This window comes from Trichoderma gamsii (assembly GCF_001481775.2).
Source record: "Trichoderma gamsii strain T6085 chromosome Unknown Scaffold_28.2, whole genome shotgun sequence".
Classification (NCBI taxonomy): domain Eukaryota; kingdom Fungi; phylum Ascomycota; class Sordariomycetes; order Hypocreales; family Hypocreaceae; genus Trichoderma; species Trichoderma gamsii.
This window is the reverse complement of record NW_020171365.1, coordinates 22,685-41,477: the sequence shown is the minus strand read 5'-3', so window position 1 is coordinate 41,477 and position 18,793 is coordinate 22,685. Positions and strand designations below refer to the sequence as shown.

The 18,793-nt window shown below is 47.2% G+C and overlaps 4 protein-coding genes across 4 annotated transcripts; 2 read left to right on the top strand and 2 right to left on the bottom strand.

The window, feature by feature from the left end:
* Positions 1–539: 539 nt before the first annotated feature.
* TGAM01_v207476 (hypothetical protein) lies at positions 540–920 on the top strand (the record flags this gene model as incomplete). The annotated part of the gene is made up of 1 exon (XM_018805510.1): positions 540–920. The coding sequence occupies one exon, from the start codon at positions 540–542 to the stop codon at positions 918–920; it is 381 nt and encodes a 126-aa protein (XP_018661170.1).
* Positions 921–1,611: 691 nt separating this feature from the next.
* Positions 1,612–1,971, bottom strand: TGAM01_v207475 (hypothetical protein; the record flags this gene model as incomplete). Its single annotated transcript, XM_024550109.1, has 1 exon — positions 1,612–1,971. One exon carries the CDS (start codon positions 1,969–1,971, stop codon positions 1,612–1,614), a length of 360 nt encoding a protein of 119 aa, XP_024405129.1.
* Positions 1,972–5,025: 3,054 nt separating this feature from the next.
* TGAM01_v207474 (hypothetical protein) lies at positions 5,026–10,111 on the top strand (the record flags this gene model as incomplete). Its single annotated transcript, XM_024550108.1, has 4 exons — positions 5,026–6,341; positions 6,392–7,080; positions 7,129–7,779; positions 7,836–10,111. 4 exons carry the CDS (start codon positions 5,026–5,028, stop codon positions 10,109–10,111), a joined length of 4,932 nt encoding a protein of 1,643 aa, XP_024405128.1.
* Positions 10,112–10,956: 845 nt separating this feature from the next.
* TGAM01_v207473 (hypothetical protein) lies at positions 10,957–15,879 on the bottom strand (the record flags this gene model as incomplete). Its single annotated transcript, XM_024550107.1, has 3 exons — positions 10,957–11,062; positions 11,131–15,492; positions 15,632–15,879. 3 exons carry the CDS (start codon positions 15,877–15,879, stop codon positions 10,957–10,959), a joined length of 4,716 nt encoding a protein of 1,571 aa, XP_024405127.1.
* Between the last annotated feature and the right edge of the window lie 2,914 nt (positions 15,880–18,793).

The following is an 18,793-nucleotide window of genomic DNA, read 5'->3' as shown; positions in this document are numbered from 1 at the left end:
TGCATGTACTGGCGTAATCACTAGGTTTCTGAATGGTGACGGTTGACTCTGTGGCCTATGTCTCACCTCTGTATCTCCAATAGGCTTAGAGAATAGGTCCCGTTGGCAACACCAATTGGTAATGCATATAGCACCCCTGTATTCAGCTCATATGCAAGCACCCTGGAGCAAACAAATCAAGTTGTGACCCTTGTAAGTGTACCAGAAGTTCCCGTCCAAGCCATTCCCACGCCAAGAATCACCCGGCAGTCCTCTCGTTGTCTGAATCTGCGTGGGTCACTCTTCTCCAATGTTTTATCTATCGTATACCGGTATGTCTTGACCCACGTAATGAAGCATTTCATGTGTTAACGGTGTCTCAATCCTGATATAAAAGTTAGTACTATACCCTGAGCCTTACACCATCGTCTAGAATCCAATCCAAACAGCCATCTCTTCTCTACTTGAGCCAATAGGTACCGACACTTTTGCTGAGTCCTGTAGAGCTATAATAACCCGTTCTTTAGAATCTTTTTCCTATCTTCTTCTTTCTATCAACCATGAAGTTTCTTTTGAAAGTAGCTGCTGTCCTTGTGCTTGCTTCAAGCGCCATGGCCGGTCAGTGCTCCAACCACAACAAAGGAGCACACAAGGTGGATTGCGTAAGCAAGAGTGAGATATCTCAGCACGGAGATGACTTTTGTGCCACTCATTGGGAAGATGTATCCGGCACTTGGTCGAATTTTGCAGACAGCAGCGGACACACTGCCAATATCGGAATGATTGGATCCTTCTCCTCCAAGGCGGCTTGCAAGTCGGCCTATGCGGAGATAGTTGATAGCTGCTACAATGGCTGGGATGGAGGGGGCTGGGTGGCGTATGGGGTCTTGCTACACATCAGCTTTTGCAAGTGGGGATCGGACGACAAAGGAGAGTTGTGAAGAGTCTATGCAAAGTTTTCTGCTGTACTTGGTAGTCTTGAGTGCATTACGTGTTAGTTTATGCAAGACTTTTAGACGGCGAGTCTAACTAGCCCAATACAAGTTTCTGGGCTGAGGCCACTCATATCTTGATGAAGTATTATAGTTGGTGATATCTGCTCCCGTACAAAACGGATCACATGCCTCTCAAAGCTGCTGAAATGATCTCATGCCAGAGCCAGTGCCGAAAGATGGCCCAAGAATAGCTAGGTATTGGCGGTACGAAAGGTGTTCAAGAGAGTAGCACTGTAAGTCTTGTGTTTGGAATGATCGAAAGATACAATTGTTGTGAGTTGTCAAGTCCGCAGAAGCTATATACAATGCAATCATTACTGTATACCAGGCATGCATCAACGTTGAGAGAGGCAAGGCAATTAGCGAGATTAGCAGAATTGATTGTATATTGATTTGAGTAAGCGGACAGTAACCATAAATCTATGTACGAGTCTGCTAAGCTGCCTTTCATTCATACATCCAACAGCAGACCAAGAGTGCAGTGTAGCCCGTAGAAATAAGGTATCAAAACGATGTGCTCATGCATTGACAGCAGCGCCAAATACTCGCACAATCTCGATTATAAGACTAAAGAAAACAACGTTAATATCTAAAGTGTACTCTGCGCTACCAATGTCGATATTGGCCCTACCTTGCTTTAACATTCCGTCCAGTACCAGTTCTCGCCCTCATTATTGCATCTGCGCTTGAACTCGTTGATATTATCGCCCCAGGGATCACAGTAGTATTCAGCCCAGTGGGAACAATAACAGTCATCTTCTTTCAAATCATCGCAGATTCTGTGCGTCACCTTCCACATCTCGTTGACTGTCTTGTCAGGGTGTTTGCATCTGTATGCGTTGTTTCCGCAGCCATACGCGGTAGATGCAGTGAGAAGAAGAACAAACAAGAACTTCATGATGGTGTAATGATTTGAATAAACAATATAGTGTGAGTCGAGTTGCAACGATGTAAGATTGATAATGAGCTTTTCTAATGACAGCAAGATGTAAAGCATTGGGAGCTTATATACTTCTCTGGCTTGACATATCTGTACGTATACGGAAAAGCCAATACGGCTAAGACAAGCAAGTGGCGGCAATGACCTTGCCTATTCATGAGATTGTTTAATGTGATATCGCATATTACATCACGGCTACATGCTCAGAGTTTAACGTCAAATGTTCGTAGTGAAACCTTGGCAGCTACCTAGACATTTTACATAAAAGGGTTGATCTAGATCATTCAGAGGCACAAATAGTCCTAGTATAAATGAATAGAAGGGGAATAGTTTCGAACATATAGATGCTATGTAAGTGAGTATTACTATGTGCTCAGGCTTGAAAGACGGTATAATCGATATATGTAAACGTACACATATGAATATATCATTGATAAGCATGTGCATAATGATCATCTGATGAAACACAATATATGGGATGCATAACTTCTCGAGAGAACAAAGCTTCATTATTTTTCTTGCCGTATTCCTTTCGCTTGCTTGTTAGTGCTTAACTTCTCACAACTACAGTCAGACATTGTGATGCAAGCATTTGTCATGTTTACATTCACACTTCCCGTGTCTTACATTTTATGACGAATATACCAACGCCAGAGAACTGAAGAGTGTGACGATCAAATACCAATATGGATTTAACTCTCGCTCGTGGCTGGCTGAAGGCAGCACCAGGGTTGCATCCGTTCTGTTCCGTTTTGGGCAAACCTGCATCTGCATCTAATAGCGAGCAGATGAGGATTCTCCAGTAAAAGGCAAAGATTGTGGATGTCAATCTGCGGGAGACGAGATAGCGCAGATGACGGCTCAGTATTACTACATCAGTACTACAGAATCGCCGCAGCAGTAGCACCACTAGGGTGACTCTCGTGTCTCAGCGATCTGTCCATGCCGTGTCTCACCGGCTGGCCTGTCAAACAACCTTGCTCTGCATCTCAGCTTTTGTCTCAAAAGTAGCGCTGCGGGGGAGACGTGACGTGGCGTCCAGCGGTAATGGCAACTAAACAAGGCAATCGTCAATAATGTCTCATAACGTATAGTTAGACAAGCCGCTAATAAATGATGCAGTTGCACGCAAATCCATGAAAATAAACACACAGAGTTAGTAGACGTCACGCCAAGACGGAGTGTGCCGGACACAGCCATCCAGTTAGTGGTGGGGACGATCAGGGACGATCAAGAAGAAACAGCTCGTGCGGAGACGACCAGGGGACGAGTCAAGCGAGGGGCCGAGCCAACAATAGTCCCTGCTTCGGGCAAAGCGACCGGCCGGAGTAACACGGCCGCTCGGGATACAACAATATTTCAACTTTCACTGAATACAGGTTTCGGGATACCACCATGCTTCAAGTAAGACATGGTGATGTCTGACCTATAGAAATCAGGCAGAAGCATGCGTCCTCTAAAGAACTGTATCGACCAATTACTCTGTCATCATGAGTGCCCTCCTTGCACCCTCTAGCTATGTGACAGAATCCGCCATACGTGCCGAATTTCTCGGATGCAACACGCTGGAGAGAAGTCTGGTCTGTGCTCATATGAAGAGAGGCGTGATATATAGTTTCCATACAATGCAAATTGCAATCTCGGGTGATTATGCTGATTATCTCGCTCACTAGGAGCTCAATGCCGCGGCTTGCACATAACTGATGAGAAAGTTAACTATATCCTCTTTTATATGACTACATGAGATTGGAAAATCTGTGGATTTGTTAAGTGAAAGGATCGTTAGATCGATCAGGTACTGAAAGAGTCCATCTAGTTGTCGATGCAATACAGCCACTTTCACACTTGGTGGGGTTCAACACTCGCCATCACGAAAAATACGGCGATATGCGCTGTTTTCATCGCTGTTTCCGTAGCCTGTTACATACCACTGATATCAAACCAGGTAAATTGTTGCCTGAGCATGATATCTTTACCTAGGCACATGGTATTCCTCAGCAATGCCTTACTGCTACCCTAGAATGAGTTCTATGATTGCGAGGATTGAAGGATAACACTTTGTATTTTAACTAATAAGCAGACATATTACCAGTGTTCGATCGAACTATCAAATTTGATTGAACGTCGTTAGTACTCATAGGCACAATCGAATTCGACAATACAGGCTGCTGCTGTTTCATTGTGGACTGTCGCAAAGCAAGAGTATGAGAAACAATGCAGATAGCACACTAATCTCATCATTTCACAAATTGAAGACATTCTTTTACTTTCTTCTCTCTCCCTTATTTGGTGGCGGTGATAACGTTTTGCAGGTGTGTGTTGATATACTTATCTTTTTTGCCAAAGGACAATGTAGAGAGCCGAGTATGACATTTATACCAATATCCTGTTTTATGATTTCTTCAACATAAAGAACTAATGTTGTTTAGGTCAAGTTTCGCTCTACAATTAACATGACCACCAACGGCAAGGTGTGGGTCGCGGAACGGGCCGCACAAAGCGGGTAGCGGAGCGTACCCTAATAGCAGGATCGTTGGCAGGCTTTATCAAGGCGTCGAAATTTTGTTTTGTTACTTCTGACAATAGAGAAGTAGATTGTTCTATGCAGTCTCTGTTCCTCGTTGCATTTTGGAAACTTTTAGCATGACAACTTCCACTAAAGCTACTCCTGTAGACGCTGAGATTTTCTTACATAGACCCATTTCTGTTACGAGATGCCTGCCATGGATCCTAAAGACAGCCTACTAAATATCACCTTACGCTGCAAATTCATAACGAGTACTTAAAACATCGGAACTTCATTGCAATAAACTGTGCACGAAGAGATGAAAAAGACATCGGAAAGATGCGTAACAAACGCGTCTAGAGAGATTATTCCACCAAACATGCAACCTATTGGAGAGTTGAAGGGCTGTCGATGCCGGGTGAATAATGATCCGCGACTATAACAACCAACAACAGCTGCCTAAGTACGGGACTTGTAGATAACAATCCTCTAATGAAGTTGTATAATGTTTATACGGCCCTTTATCTTAATTAGCAGCTGTGGGATTTATGAGCTCAAAAATTTGAGGTCGTTAAGTCAATTGTCGAATAATTAGCATCTTGAAAATGGATTCGTCCCAACATAACGCAGAGAGGGGCCAGAGCTCTTCTCCCAACCCTCTTCTTTCTTTTTCATCATTGCCAATGGGATCTCCAGGACCAAGGTCTCCAAAATCTCCAAGATCTCCCGAACAGCCGCCTGCTGAAGTTGATAAAGCGAGTTCTCCTAGATCAGCCGATAATAGTTCAAATGTCTCGTCCGACGATGACTCAGGGCCGGTTCAGCCTCTTATTATCCGTCGGCCGTCGCGATTCGGGGCGCGGGAATCATACCCTCCCGGCTACCAACTCGATGAGGATGACAAATCAGAACCTGCGTTTCAACCGCGTAGTACGCCTTTCAGAGCGAGAAAGCTTACGACAGATTGGTCTCGCCAACGCAGTTCCGGTGAGAATTTCAGCAACGAAACACGGCCCTTGACTCGAACCTCTATAGCCTTCAATAGCAAAGAGGATAATAAGTCCCAGGCGCCGAATATGGATAGAATAGCTCTGAAAGCGGACCGTGACTTGGGTGAGATGACCAAGGATTGGTCCCTTGAAGAGTTGCATGACTCTCGGCGCATAGTTTCTTTTCGGAAGCTTCTATCTGAATCAGCTGTAGATGTCAGCTTCAACGCCGTTGCTGCAGACGCGATGCTCCCTGGCGGCTTCTACATCTCATGCATCAAGAGAGACGATACAAGCAATTATTATTTCACTCAGCACGATATAATTCGTCTAATCGAGTGGCTTCTTACGTGGTTTCATACAAAACCTTTTCCATACAGACTTAGCGCCGAGGAAAAAAGTCAGATTCTCCAAACCTTGGACGATTTTGATCCTCTAACTGTTTCTAAAGTCAAGGCTGAGACAGAAGACTTTTTCAAGCTAATCATGAGCTTGTCTCATCCCCAACCGAGTGACCTCGAGCTACAAATTGAGGTGCACCGCTGGGAAAATTTACTGCCTGCGCTTAAAACAACTATGGACAGTTATAGCGCTTATCTCAAGTCATACTATCAAACTCCCCGAATACAGGCAAAATTCAAATCTTCTGGGGGGATGAATAGGAAAACAATAAAACACAGGTCTCAGTTTTCAGGGACGACCGCCTACAAGCCTGAAGAAATAAATCCTGATAAGCGCCAAATATACATATCGGAATTGGCAGATTCTTTTGTCAAAATTATCCAAGACTTAGATGCTGGCGAAGACGTTCTCAATCGAGTCTCGGTTATGCTTCCAAACCTACTCGAGGCTTTTGCGCTCAGAATTGGCCATAAGGCGCCAACTCCTGTTATGCACCGGAGTATTATGAATTTTGTTTTCGAGAATCGCCAGTGAGTCATTAAAGCCATGGTGTTCAATATAAGCATGTCTAATGAAGTAGTCAAATCTCCACGTCTATTAAAGATAGATTGTCCGAGCCAAGAAATTTTCAAGCAAAGAGTTTCCCCAGCTCCGATAATACATCGATCAACGATACTGTTGGAGCTTGGTTGAGTAATTTGGATCTCAGTCAAACTCAATTAAAGACAGACAAGAGCAACTTATCGACACATACGCAGATTGAAGATGTTAATTCAGCAAATACCAATATCAACTCCCCAAAGGACGATTACAGCGAAACAAATCCATCAAAGGTCCGGGGGGCCACCGATTTGTGGCTTGCCGCTTACCATGAGCTTATCCCTAAAACAGAGGGTTATCAGTGGTTTCTCAGTCGTTTAAAAAAAGAAGTCCTTATGGTTCCATCGAAACCGAGTTTTATGGATACAATCGGTAATCTGATTACACAATCTCTAGAGTCATCGCGCCAAACTAGCCACCACACGCCTACTAGAACCTACGATGCCATATTCGAAGTCGACTGGGATGTCATGGCTTTTCTGGAGAAAGAGCAGTATACTACTGATTTGCACGAGACCATAGAAAGAGTACTTACAGTGACTGGATCCTATCAAGACTCGTTTATAACAACATGTGGGCAATATATTAACCAGACATGGCCATCATCCGGAGAGATAATCATGCAGATGGTGAAAGAATTGGCGTATAGCATGGTTAGCTATACCCCGAGTAAGTCCACAAGTCAGAGATTGATTATAGTTAGTAAATATTTTCTAGGCGACCCATCTACAGGAACAACACTTAACGCAGAGATTGAAGGATCGAAAGTCATAGTTACGGCTTACGGGCCCAAGACTTCCCTGGCTGAAGTTGGGGAACAGCTTGCTTGGCTCGGCGCTGCGCTTCGCACACCTCTACATGATCAAGGACTTGCTTGCTGTAGTCCATTTATCAGCGTTCCGGCTATCAACACGAAGCCAACACCGTCTACCAAGTCTATTTTCACCTCGACGGTCAAGTTTAAGATAGGTTTTCGGGACGAGATCCAGCCAGATCTTGGCCAATTGAACGGCAAATGTTGGCACAACTTATTCAACAGTCCAATGGTAGTTAAAGGATTTCCAATTCCAGCAAGAGCCGAGACAGGAACGGGGGCTGAGATCCCATTCAATATCATGGCGGGTCTGGCGCGAACTCAGCGAGTAGACTGCTTTAAAGGAATGACCTTCATCAAAGGCTTTTCCACTCTCCTAGTTCCGACAAGAAGAACTGGAGACGTGATATTTTGGCACTTGTTTTACAATAAAGATGGGCGCCGTATTTCCTATCTCGATAGCGCCATAAGAAGCTTGGGATATGCCACGAGTCTCGATCTAGAACGATGTCGGCATGTTCTTGGTTGGTGCGAAGATGCCGCTTTTTACGCCGGTAGAGTTTTCCTTCAAACCGTCACAAAGGACTTTGCTAATGCCTACTCTCCGCAGGTTCAGCAAAGGCAAACTATTCTGTTCTCAGTTCCGCCCTCCCTCCACCTCATGAAGGCTGTAGTCTTGCCGGTACTTACGTATCTCCTGGACGGTCCCTAGTTGGCGGTCCTGCATATAGTTTAGGAACTAAAGACACGCCCGTCCATGTGTCTCGCAGCGGCTTTATTCCGAGGCTTCAATGGATTGCGACCAAGTATGTGCTGCTCTGGGACGAGAGCGAGAAACGTGGCTGGCTCGTCAACGGTACCAGTGCCTTGCTACACATAGTAAGAGCATCACTGGCATATAGCAACACGGATAAATTCAACTTTGCGTTCATCTTCCGGGAGAGCAGCTTTCATGAGTCGGCAAAACCACTCACGGCGGACTCAGCTATTGATATGCTCATCAACCCCAAAAACTTGGCGCTCAAGCTGTACCGCGAGAAAAACGGATTTCTGTTGCTAGAGAGCAGAATTGAATATTTTTATAATATTTTAGAGAAACTCATCGATCATCAAGCAGATATTGCCGGGGAGCGTGGCGTTAACATGGCCGATAAACCACGACGATTTCTTGAAGGCTGGGAATTCAACGATCTAGCAATGAGCCGCGATCCGCTTTACCCACGAGTGGCTTCTTTAGAACCACGCGGGAAGAGCTGGGTTGATTTCACCAGAGCTATACACGCGGTCACTCTATTTGGGCGCGGATTTGGTGATATCATCAAATCAACTGGCGCCGATATGTGCGAATACTGGGCGGAGATGCCAAAAGAAAAGTATTACCTTGCAGCCTGCCTTTCCGATATGAGCCAACTGGTAAAAGATAACCATGTCCATGAGGAAAATCAGGTCAGAGTCAGCCAGGATATCATATGGCACACGCCGACGAGTCTATTTGGAACGTGTCGGTGCAAGGGAATACTTCGACAAGACCACAGTGACCCAGTACAATCACTACTTCCCTCGGCCATGTCCAAATTTTTACTACCTAGAAAGATCGGCATTCCACTAGAAAGCCCTGGAGCCATAATCTTTGGTCACAATTCGAGCTTTTCCTGGATTTATAAAGTCAGTGGTCATCCAAGTGAGGGAAGATTACCAACGCCAAACGTATCTGATGTCGATTCTTTTAAAGATAGCGGCATCGAAGTTGATATGGACTCACCAAGAATAGGGGCTACTCAATCAAACGCCCACAGATCAAACGAGTCTCCGGCCCCCAGACAAGTTGAAGCATCTTTGCTAGAAACTACCTCTTTACCGATCTACGAAGCACATTCTCAGGAAGAATACACAGTTGGGATACTTTGCGCACTGCCCAAGGAGCTTTTGGCCGTGCGAGCTCTCTTCGACAAAAAGCACGACAGCCTCGAAAGTATAAACGGAGATAGCAATCACTACGCGCTGGGGCAAATGGGGAAGCACATGATTGTTGCGTCTTGTCTTCCAGAATATGGAACGACCTCGGCGGCTGATTCTGCTTCAAATATGAGGAGAAGCTTCCCAAGCATCAAGTTCTGCTTAATGGTTGGCATAGGAGGCGGCGCCCCATATCAAGACAACGATATTCGGCTTGGAGATGTTGTTGTGAGCCTACCGACGGCTGGCTACCCTGGCGTAGTTCAATACGACCGCGGTAAAGACAAAGATAACAATGTGTTCGAGTTGACTGGGTCGCTTCCACCACCTCCCCGATCTTTAATGACGGCTATTAGTTCGTTACGATCGGATCCGGATCTTCCCTCCTATCCTTTGCAGCCATATGTTGACGAAATCATAACTCGAGTCCCCGAATCCATGAGATCGAGATATAAACATCCGGGGCAGGAACACGACCAACTCTTCAAAGCTGCATGTCCAAAATGCCAAACCCGAGAAGAATGCGCCAACCATGACTACCATGTTACAAAGAGAAGTCAGCGGCCGACAGATCATCCCGAGATTCACTACGGCCTCATCGCCTCCGGAAACCATGTCATTAAGAATTCTCAAACCCGTGATAAATGGGCACAAGAACACGGCGTTTTATGCTTTGAGATGGAAGCCGCAGGGATAATGAGCATATTCCCATCTCTTGTCATCCGAGGCATCTGTGACTACGCAGACGCCTTCAAGAATAAACTGTGGCAAGAATACGCCGCTGCCACGGCGGCTGCTTATGCGAAGCTGCTCTTAGGAGTTGTCGCTTCTCCCGATAAGAGCCATGATGTGTTGGGCCCGGCCCGGCGGAGAGGCTCAGTGAGTGAGAGGCCGGATGAGCTGCATCATAAGCGGCGGAGACTTGATTGAGAGTTGGAGTGAGCTTGTGCTATGATAGGCTTACGAGATTTCCCATCCATCTATCTCGGCGGTTGAATATGGTCTGTATGATAGGAAGCACCAGTTCATAACAAGGGCACTAGTATGTTGAAACTATGTTATCATCTAATGTTGGTAACATTCTATAATAATCTCTAAATCATGGCTACATCTCTTGCTTCAAACAACATGATACAAACAGCTCGACATTCTCTGGAATGGGAGGGAAACAGGATAGCAAAGATCTATAACTAACCTAACGTCCAACATCGACAATAAGATGGCTCGCGTAGCTCAGTTGGTTAGAGCTTCGTACTAATACTTCAACTCAAGTTGAAATCTTAGTGATGCGGAGGCCGCAGGTTCAAGCCCTGCCGTGAGCAAACTTTCATTTTTTGACTCGAACCGAGTCATAGATTCGTCCAGATTTTTTTTTCTGCCTTTACTAAACTTTTCGGGCTTTTTCCCAAGGTGAGTGGAGAGTGGAGATTGGCGTGCATGTTAGTGGATTGGTTAGTGGGGCCTCGGATTCCGACAGCTTGGTTGTATAAACCGAGCCTCTTAGGTTACAACAGAGCATGGAATGAACAGAGAAACAGACAATAGTAAGATAATGAGAGTCGTGCTTGATGCGGCAACTATTCGTATGATTTATTGTTTAAAAGCAAAAGGAAAAAATCTGCTACATGCTTCCATTTCCATGTCTCCCCTTTTAAGCTTAGAAAACAAAACATCTCCATGCTCGCCACTATGTCAGGCAGGTTCATTCATCCAATGCCATCCGCAAAACCGCCTTTGAGAAAAAAAGTTTCTATATACACCAAGAACTCATCATATTATTTATCATCTAATATCTCCTGCAATTCTTCCATCTCACCACTGTGATATATCATGTCGTAAAACAAACCTTTAGAGTGGTACAGCTCTCGAGGGGAGCCATATCTATTCACAAACTCAGTCAGCAAAATTGCTCTACAACTCAACATTCAAGAGGAGACGTCACAACTTACTCAACTACTTTTCCAGCTCCCATGACGACAACACTGTCGTAATCGATAATAGTTCGCAGGCGATGGGCAATCGTCACGAGTGTGCGGTCTTTGCCCGCAGATTCAAGTTCAGTTCGGAGCACTTGCTGGATACCCTTGTCCGTTTCGTAGTCCATGCTTGCCGTTGCCTCATCCAGCAGCATCAGCTTGCTTTGTCGAATAAGCGCGCGGCAGAGCGACAATACTTGGCGTTGGCCATGGGAAAAGTTCTCTCCGCGTGAATCTACTTGTGTCGATAGGGAGATACCCTGAGACTGTTTGTGAGTGGAGCGGTCATCAACACCATCGGCAATAGTCTCGTCAGAAGAGTCGTCGCTAGAAAAGGATGCGATACCCCTGCAATTCTCCAATGCCTTTTCGAGTATCTCCTCTGGAACGCGGCCGGTAGGGTCAAGATTGGATTCCACGGTTCCGTTAAACAATGTCGCCTCCTGGGGGATGATTGTAAGGCCTTCACGTAATTTTCGTCGAGGAACTTTTGTAATATCGATGCCATCGTAAAGAATTTGGCCAGAAACAATGTGGGTAAATCGCAAGAGAGATAACACCAGAGTGCTCTTACCAGAGCCCGTTCGTCCTACCACCGCAACACGCTCTCCCGCCCTGAACTTGAGATTGACATCTGTAAGAATATTGGGGCCATCCGGATCATATCTAATGGTGACATTGCGAAACTCAATCTCGCCTGAGCGTGGCCAGTTCTTGGGAATTACATGACTATCGTCATCCGCGTATTCTCCTTCTTCGGGATATGTCACGTCGTCTTTTCCTTCAGGTTCCAACTTGACATACTCTTTGACACGATGGAAGCTCTGCATCTCTACCTCGAGATCGTTCATGGCTCGCACCAGCATAAGAATAGTTTGGCTCAGACCGTTGGCATTGTTCAGGGAGAAACCCACCAGACCAGCACCGACGACTCCCACCTTTGAGAGGGCGATGATGCCAGCAACGAGGGCCACCAAGGCAGTGACAAAATCCACTCGCATGGCCACCCAACGGTTGCAGTTATAGTTGGCCTCAGCCGCGGCTGACCACACTCGCAGCTTAGCTGCTAAATCACGACCAAAAGTCTCGCTCATACCTGCTCTAGCCCTGATGATCGGTAGGCCCGCCAGAGTATCAGCAAATTGAGAGAAGACGGGGGACTGAGCGGATGAAGAAAGCCGCTTGATGATGACTGCCGTACGTGTGTACATCTCGCCAATCACGACGCCAAAAAAGCAGGTGATGAGGGCTGGCAGCATGAAGATTGGCATAATCGAGCTGACCGCAGCGATACGAGCAAACAGCATCATGACCGAGTCAAACGTCACTCGGAGCATAGAGCTAAGCCCAGAATCGATAGAAGCCATGTCGCCAGAGAATCGATTGGTAATGCGGCCGATGGGAATCGTCTTGAACCATGATAGCGGGACGCGCATAATTGCTCGAATAAAATCATTGTGAAGTTTGCGACCAGCACGCCACGCTCCCCATTCGAAAGCAACAATGACAAATCCAAAAGAAATGATTTCGGAAAAGGTAAAGAGGGCGTAGATACCCATGTAGTAAGCAATGTCTACATGGGCATTGTTGTTGTATGCATCAACCCAGATACCCATCCAGTAGCTAGAGGCAAAGAAGAAGACATTGGAGCCGGCGAGACCAACCAAAATGGAGATGGCAAAGATTGGATGGCCAAAGTATCTCATATACTGCAAGGCCTCAAGCCGGCCAATCCTGCCTGATGCCTTCATTTCTTGGTTCACAATGTCATTTGCCGAAACCTCGTTGGCAACCTTTGCAGGATCGTTGAGGGCATCGCCATTGGCCTGTAATTCTGGCTCAGGAGGGGTTTCTGTTCCGACTTGAGTCTCGTCTTCGGTGTCATCGTCATCTCCTCCCAAAACTTCGGCAATTGTAATTGGTTGGCGAACAACACCAATGTTTGGTTCCGCGCTCTTGACCTGGCCTCTGTCCAATAAGATGGAAAGATCTGCTTGAGACGCAATCCAAGGGACTTGGGTGACCAGAACAGTAGTCCTGCCTTTGAGTAGATCGCTGCAGAAGCAGTATTTCCAAACGCCAGCCGAAGTCTTTGCGTCGAGAGCAGAAAAGATGTCATCTAGGAGCAGTAGAGATGCTTGGGAGTACAAAGCTCTTGCCAGCGCAACTCTAGCCTTTTGGCCTCCAGACAGTGAAGTACCATTCTCGCCCACGACAGTCAAATCGCCGTCAGATAGCTCCTTGAAGTCTACGTTGAGACAGCAAGCTTCAATAATTCTGTCGTACCGAGCACGGTCCATGGGGCTTTGGAAGAGGATATTGGCTTGGATGGTTTCGTTCTGAAGCCAAGCGGACTGGGAAGCGAACGCAATATCGCTAGGTGCTGTGACTTTTCCGCCTTCTAGATGAGTTTCGCCAAGGATTGCGAGTAAGAGTGTGCTCTTGCCACTCCCGCTCTGGCCAGTGACGACGTTGAGGCCGCCTTCGACAAAGTCTAGTGAGATATCTTCCAGGTGGAAGGTTGCCTTTTTATTCCGGCGGAATGAAGCGCCTTCAATCCTCAATGGCCCTACCGGATATCGAATGAGAGGCGTAGTGTTCTCGAAATATGTGTCCAGTCGGTTAAAGGCGACGCTCGCGGCGGCAAAGTTTCTTGAAAAGGCGCTGGCCATCATGATGTTTCTACGGATATTCTTCACGAGAAAGGCAGCAGTAAACGCAGTGGAAGCATCGAGACGATGCTTTTCTACTCCAACGTGCAGACCAAGCATCACTATCAGACCGATATATGGGAAAATCTGCGTGACTTGGTTAACCAAGGTCTGCAAAACGGCCACGCGCCACAGCTCTTTTTGTTCCGCTGCCCTGGACGCAATAATTCGGTCTGTGGAGGGATCCTCCCAAGCAAAGTACTTGATGGCACGGATAGAAGCTAGATACTCGGCAACAAGAGAGATACGTGTATCTTGGGCTTTTCTCACTCGTCTTTGCGCACCATACATCATCCTACCCATATATATGGATAAGGGGGTTGCGAGCAGCAGCACGGCGGTACCAACAAGGGACACCCAACCCATCATTCTATACAGACCAAAGAGAGAGATGATTGTTCCGGCGGGAACACCTGTAGTAACCAAAATTACATCTCGTGCTCGAAATACAGCGTCCACGTCGGCAGCCATCAGATTGGCCAGGCGACCAGCAGATGTTGATTTTTGGGTGTTTTGGCCCTCTTTCCCCTTGTTAGCACTTCCCCCCTTGAGATCGAATGGATCTTCCTCCAGTTCCATTGACCCCAAGGCCCTGTGATACAGTTCTTGGGTCATGGCAGATTTGACTCGGACAATCAATCTAGTCGAGTTAAAGACGTACTGCTGGAATAGGACTGATCGTGACAAGGGACCAGTAAATGTGAGAATGAGCCATACCCAGGGGTGGTAGCTTGCGTTGTCAGGGTTGGAGATGTAATCCAAAAGCCGAAACATGCCGTACGGAGAGACGTTCTCCATGGTAAAAGCAGCGCTTGCCCAGAAGCCCATCAACAGCAACTCTTTGCGCTGAAAACGCAGGGCCGTCCACAACGTCTTCCCGGCTAGTGATCGAGCTTTCTGGATCTTTTGGAGTAAGTACAGGGGCTCGTCGTACCAAGCTAGTGTCGGGATACCAGACATGTCAAGTTTTTGCCTAGTGCCCTTCCACACGAGAGGTGTCAGCCATTCATAGGTGAAGTAATAGTTGAGCCAGCTGCAGGTCTCTTCGGGTGCAGGCTCATTATCTTCTGCGTAGCCTGGGAAGTCATGCTTGATTACTGGCGGAACCCACTCTCTGGGAGTGGCCAAGGCGATAAGCATTGCTGCAGCAAGTGAAGATAGGGAGCCGATAACGCTGGTGGTTGTAATACATTGGTCCGTTTCGACTTGAATACAAGGGAGCAGCTGCGCGGCCACTAAGACGAAGAACGTGGCGGTCAGGACGTAATTGATTTGATGGAGAGCTACATGGCGCCAATTGAGATCATTGATGGGGCGTAACAAGCCGAGAACAAAGGCGTAGGCAACGACAACTACGTTAAGCAAATGCACACGCCCCTGGATGAAAGCCAAGGTCAAAAAGACTAGCGAGGCAATGCGCGAGGCCTGCGACGCAATTTCGTAGGGCCATTTGATGGATGAAGCCTTTGCTCTACTGGCTGGAACGGTGCTCTTGCGATGCCGAACAAGACGAAATGTCAGCCAAGCTGCTGATGTAGCGAGAAGCGCACCCTGAAGAATACCAGAACGAGCAAATTCGGAAACTCGAGCTATCCATTCAGTCTCGGAATTATCAATGCGGAGGCTAAAAGATGTAGATTCTCGTCAGCCAAAAAGGGGACTTTCAATATCGGCAGGGAGAAGGGGAGTCGATCAAACATGATACGAGAATGGCACGCCGGTGTACCCCAGATAACAGAATGCATGAGGAGTAGGTAACATACCTGCTGAGAGACGCTGGAGGTTCCCGAAATAGCAGCTCATCTGTGCTCAGTGGGGAGAGCAACTGTGTGCTGAGGCGGGATAGAACGACATCCATGATGCCGGCATCCGAAATCTGCCCTCGCTGGAGAGTAGGCAGAGGAGGGAGTAAATAAAGATTGAATATGTGAGGATGAAAAGGATAGAGTAACGACGAAATGCTTGGTTTTGATTGAATCGTGATGTAGCACAAAGCGCGTGTGGGCCACATGAATAGGCTACCAACCACCACCGAGCCCGCCGAGTCGCTGCCGAATCCCAGGCCTGGTAAGTCCCGCTCGGCGCTGAAAGGGCGTTGGAATCCCTGGCGAACACGCCGCGGCTGCAAAAATCCCTGCGCTAGAACTCCCCACAATGACTGATACGGGGATGCGTTGGTGTGCTAGTGGGCTTTGTATGCCGCGTATCTCAAGGGCAGCAAGTGCTGTATAAGGGGCGGCCTATGAGAAGCCAGCCTTTGCAACTCTCACCGATTGTTTGGGACAGAAAAGGTGAATGTCTGGTCTTACAAAGGAAGGGAGCATTCGACCCATGCGTCCATGAGCGGTCAATGAGTCTCACGAAGAGACCATACTCGAATATGCAGCAGTGAGTCTCTTTAAATACCTGTACGGCTATTGAAGCATGAGTATGAACGGATCGATCATATAAGCAAAGAAGGATTCGATATAGGCGAATAATAAGGATTGTGAAGTAGGCATGCCCGTCTGCTCTACCCAGCCTTATGACATCGAATTGGTTGAGATAGCCATGATAACGACAAGGAACCGGCGCCGGCCCTCCTAGGCACGGCTCAAACGGCACTGGCGTAGCTGCTACCGGAGGCCCTTGGACCGACGGCTTTGCTAAAGCGCGCTTGGTGTGGTTCAATTGCATGTCATATGCCCATCCATTAGGCGGCAACCTCTTGCGAAATCTGAATTGTGAACTCGTAGGAAGAAATATGTCGACCAGAGTGCCAATGCCCTAATTACTAGTAATAGCCAGCATGTCGGCATCAAGCAGGATTCGGCTCCTGTATAGGTACTTTGCATTTGCAGCTTGAATTGACGGTAGACTGCATTCTGGTCGGTACGAACCTGGTTCTGTACGTGCTGTTCCTGAATTGAGCGGTTAGCTAGCCCGTAACCAGCCATGTCGTCCAACTAGGTCGCTATCGCGTGCTCGGTAGCTAACGCGCCGAAAAGTAACCCTCCTTTCTAAAAACCCAGGTTCACGGCCCAATGAGTGAGGAGCTTATTCACCAGGTGAGTCATCTGTGCGATCACGAGCCCGAGCCTGTTGCCCAACAAGTAACGCACCTCTCAAGTCGCTGCGCGCGATATATATGCTTCGATGCGTCGGGAATGATACCCGTTGATCAAGTAGCCTGTATGCTTTATTAGCCTAGCTGCTTTATGGAGAGAAGAAGAGGGCTGCCATGCCAGGATCTAAGCCTCATTCTGCTCCCCCGGAGGTGGATCATTGTGAATGGATTCCGGCTTGGCTACAAGGAGCATGATTGAAATCTGTGCATTTTGAAGATGCTGAACAAGCAAGCCAATATTGATGTGAAGGCAGTTGCGTTATTTGAAATGATATAATGATGGCACAAACGCATTCACAGAGATGATTGAGAACATAGAATTGATCATACAGGTTTATTACTAAGAGGGAAGATAATATGGGTGAAAAGTGTGCCTTATTGTCACTACATCCATTGAGGCAGGAGCCATGGGTAATTGCCACAGCATGCCGCCTTCCTTCAGCCAACAATTCTTCATCCCTGTATTTTACAAGCACTCATTCCTACAAGATACATGTCATAGAGCTCTTCTCCATCATCATTCACTTTCCAAAGATTGAGCCCATTGACAGAAAGAGAGCAATTACGATTAGTAGTATATAAGTTAATTTAAAATCGCGCACTCCATTAGACGCGATTGGTCGAAACATCGAACCGACAGCAGGCGTGCTGGCGCAATGGTAGCGCGCAGACCTCCTAAGTCTGAGGCTCAGGGTTCGAGTCCCTGGTACGTCGAGTGATTGAGTTGCTCAATTTGCTTTTTGCTTTTTGCTTTTTGTATCTTTACTTCCAAAAACCAATTACTTTCAATTTTTTGCTTTACGGGGTTTAAAACATCATAAACAAGTAGGAAACTGAAATCTTCTTCTATTTTCGAATTTTTCCTTAAATCTTTAATGATGCCTCAGCAAATCTCGCCCATATTCCACCTCCTCACAATATCATCCTCCTCACCCTCCTCCGCCACAACACTCGGATCATGCGCCATACAAACCGCCGTCGCATAGTCCCCATCATGGCTAATCGAAATCATGGCACTCACATCCGCATCCGCCTCGCCCTCGCCCTTGATCCGCGCCACCGGCGGTCCGCTCCCGAGACGCTCCTCCTTTCTGCCGCGGCGTTCAATCACCACGTCATGGAACGTGAGCCGACGATGCGAATGGGCCTTGATGGCCGCTTCTTTCGCAGCAAATCTAAATGAACAACATGCAAGCTTAGGGATTTTTTCTCTCATATCCGTGCTTAATTTGATCCTATCATAAAGCTCTTTGCTCTGCTTGCTTAGGTACTTACCTGCCTGCCACAAACGCAGCGGCCGTCCACACATCTGGGTCCTGACGAGCCATCTCCTCGCTAATCGAAGGGCCCCCTCCTTTATTCTTTTCAAAAGGGTAAAGCTCATCGGCTTGGAAAGCCTTAACAATAGGGCGGTCTTCAAGACATCGCAGCCTCGGGTCTTTATTGGCCTGCTCCTCTGGCGATAGGATTCGGTTCACAAACCGCAGGCCCCGCGGACTCTTCAGGATGCCATAGATGCGAGATATCTGGCAGATGTCCGTCCCAATGTTGAGCGGGAATGGAAACGGCCGGAGAGGCTTCATCTGCTGTGCCGCCGCATGGACGAGATGATAAGAAGATGCGATGATGGCTAATATTAGAAGCACAACGGATATTGAATTGTATCAGATAATGCTGTGCCCTGCGTTCTGTTACAGCCACGCCGTGGGGTGGGCTGATCTGATGCTAGGCTTATCGATACCAGTGGCCAAAGCGGTACACGGGACACCGTCGACGTCATCGAGCCGTCAAGCCAAGCTCATGCTCACCAGCAGGGGAC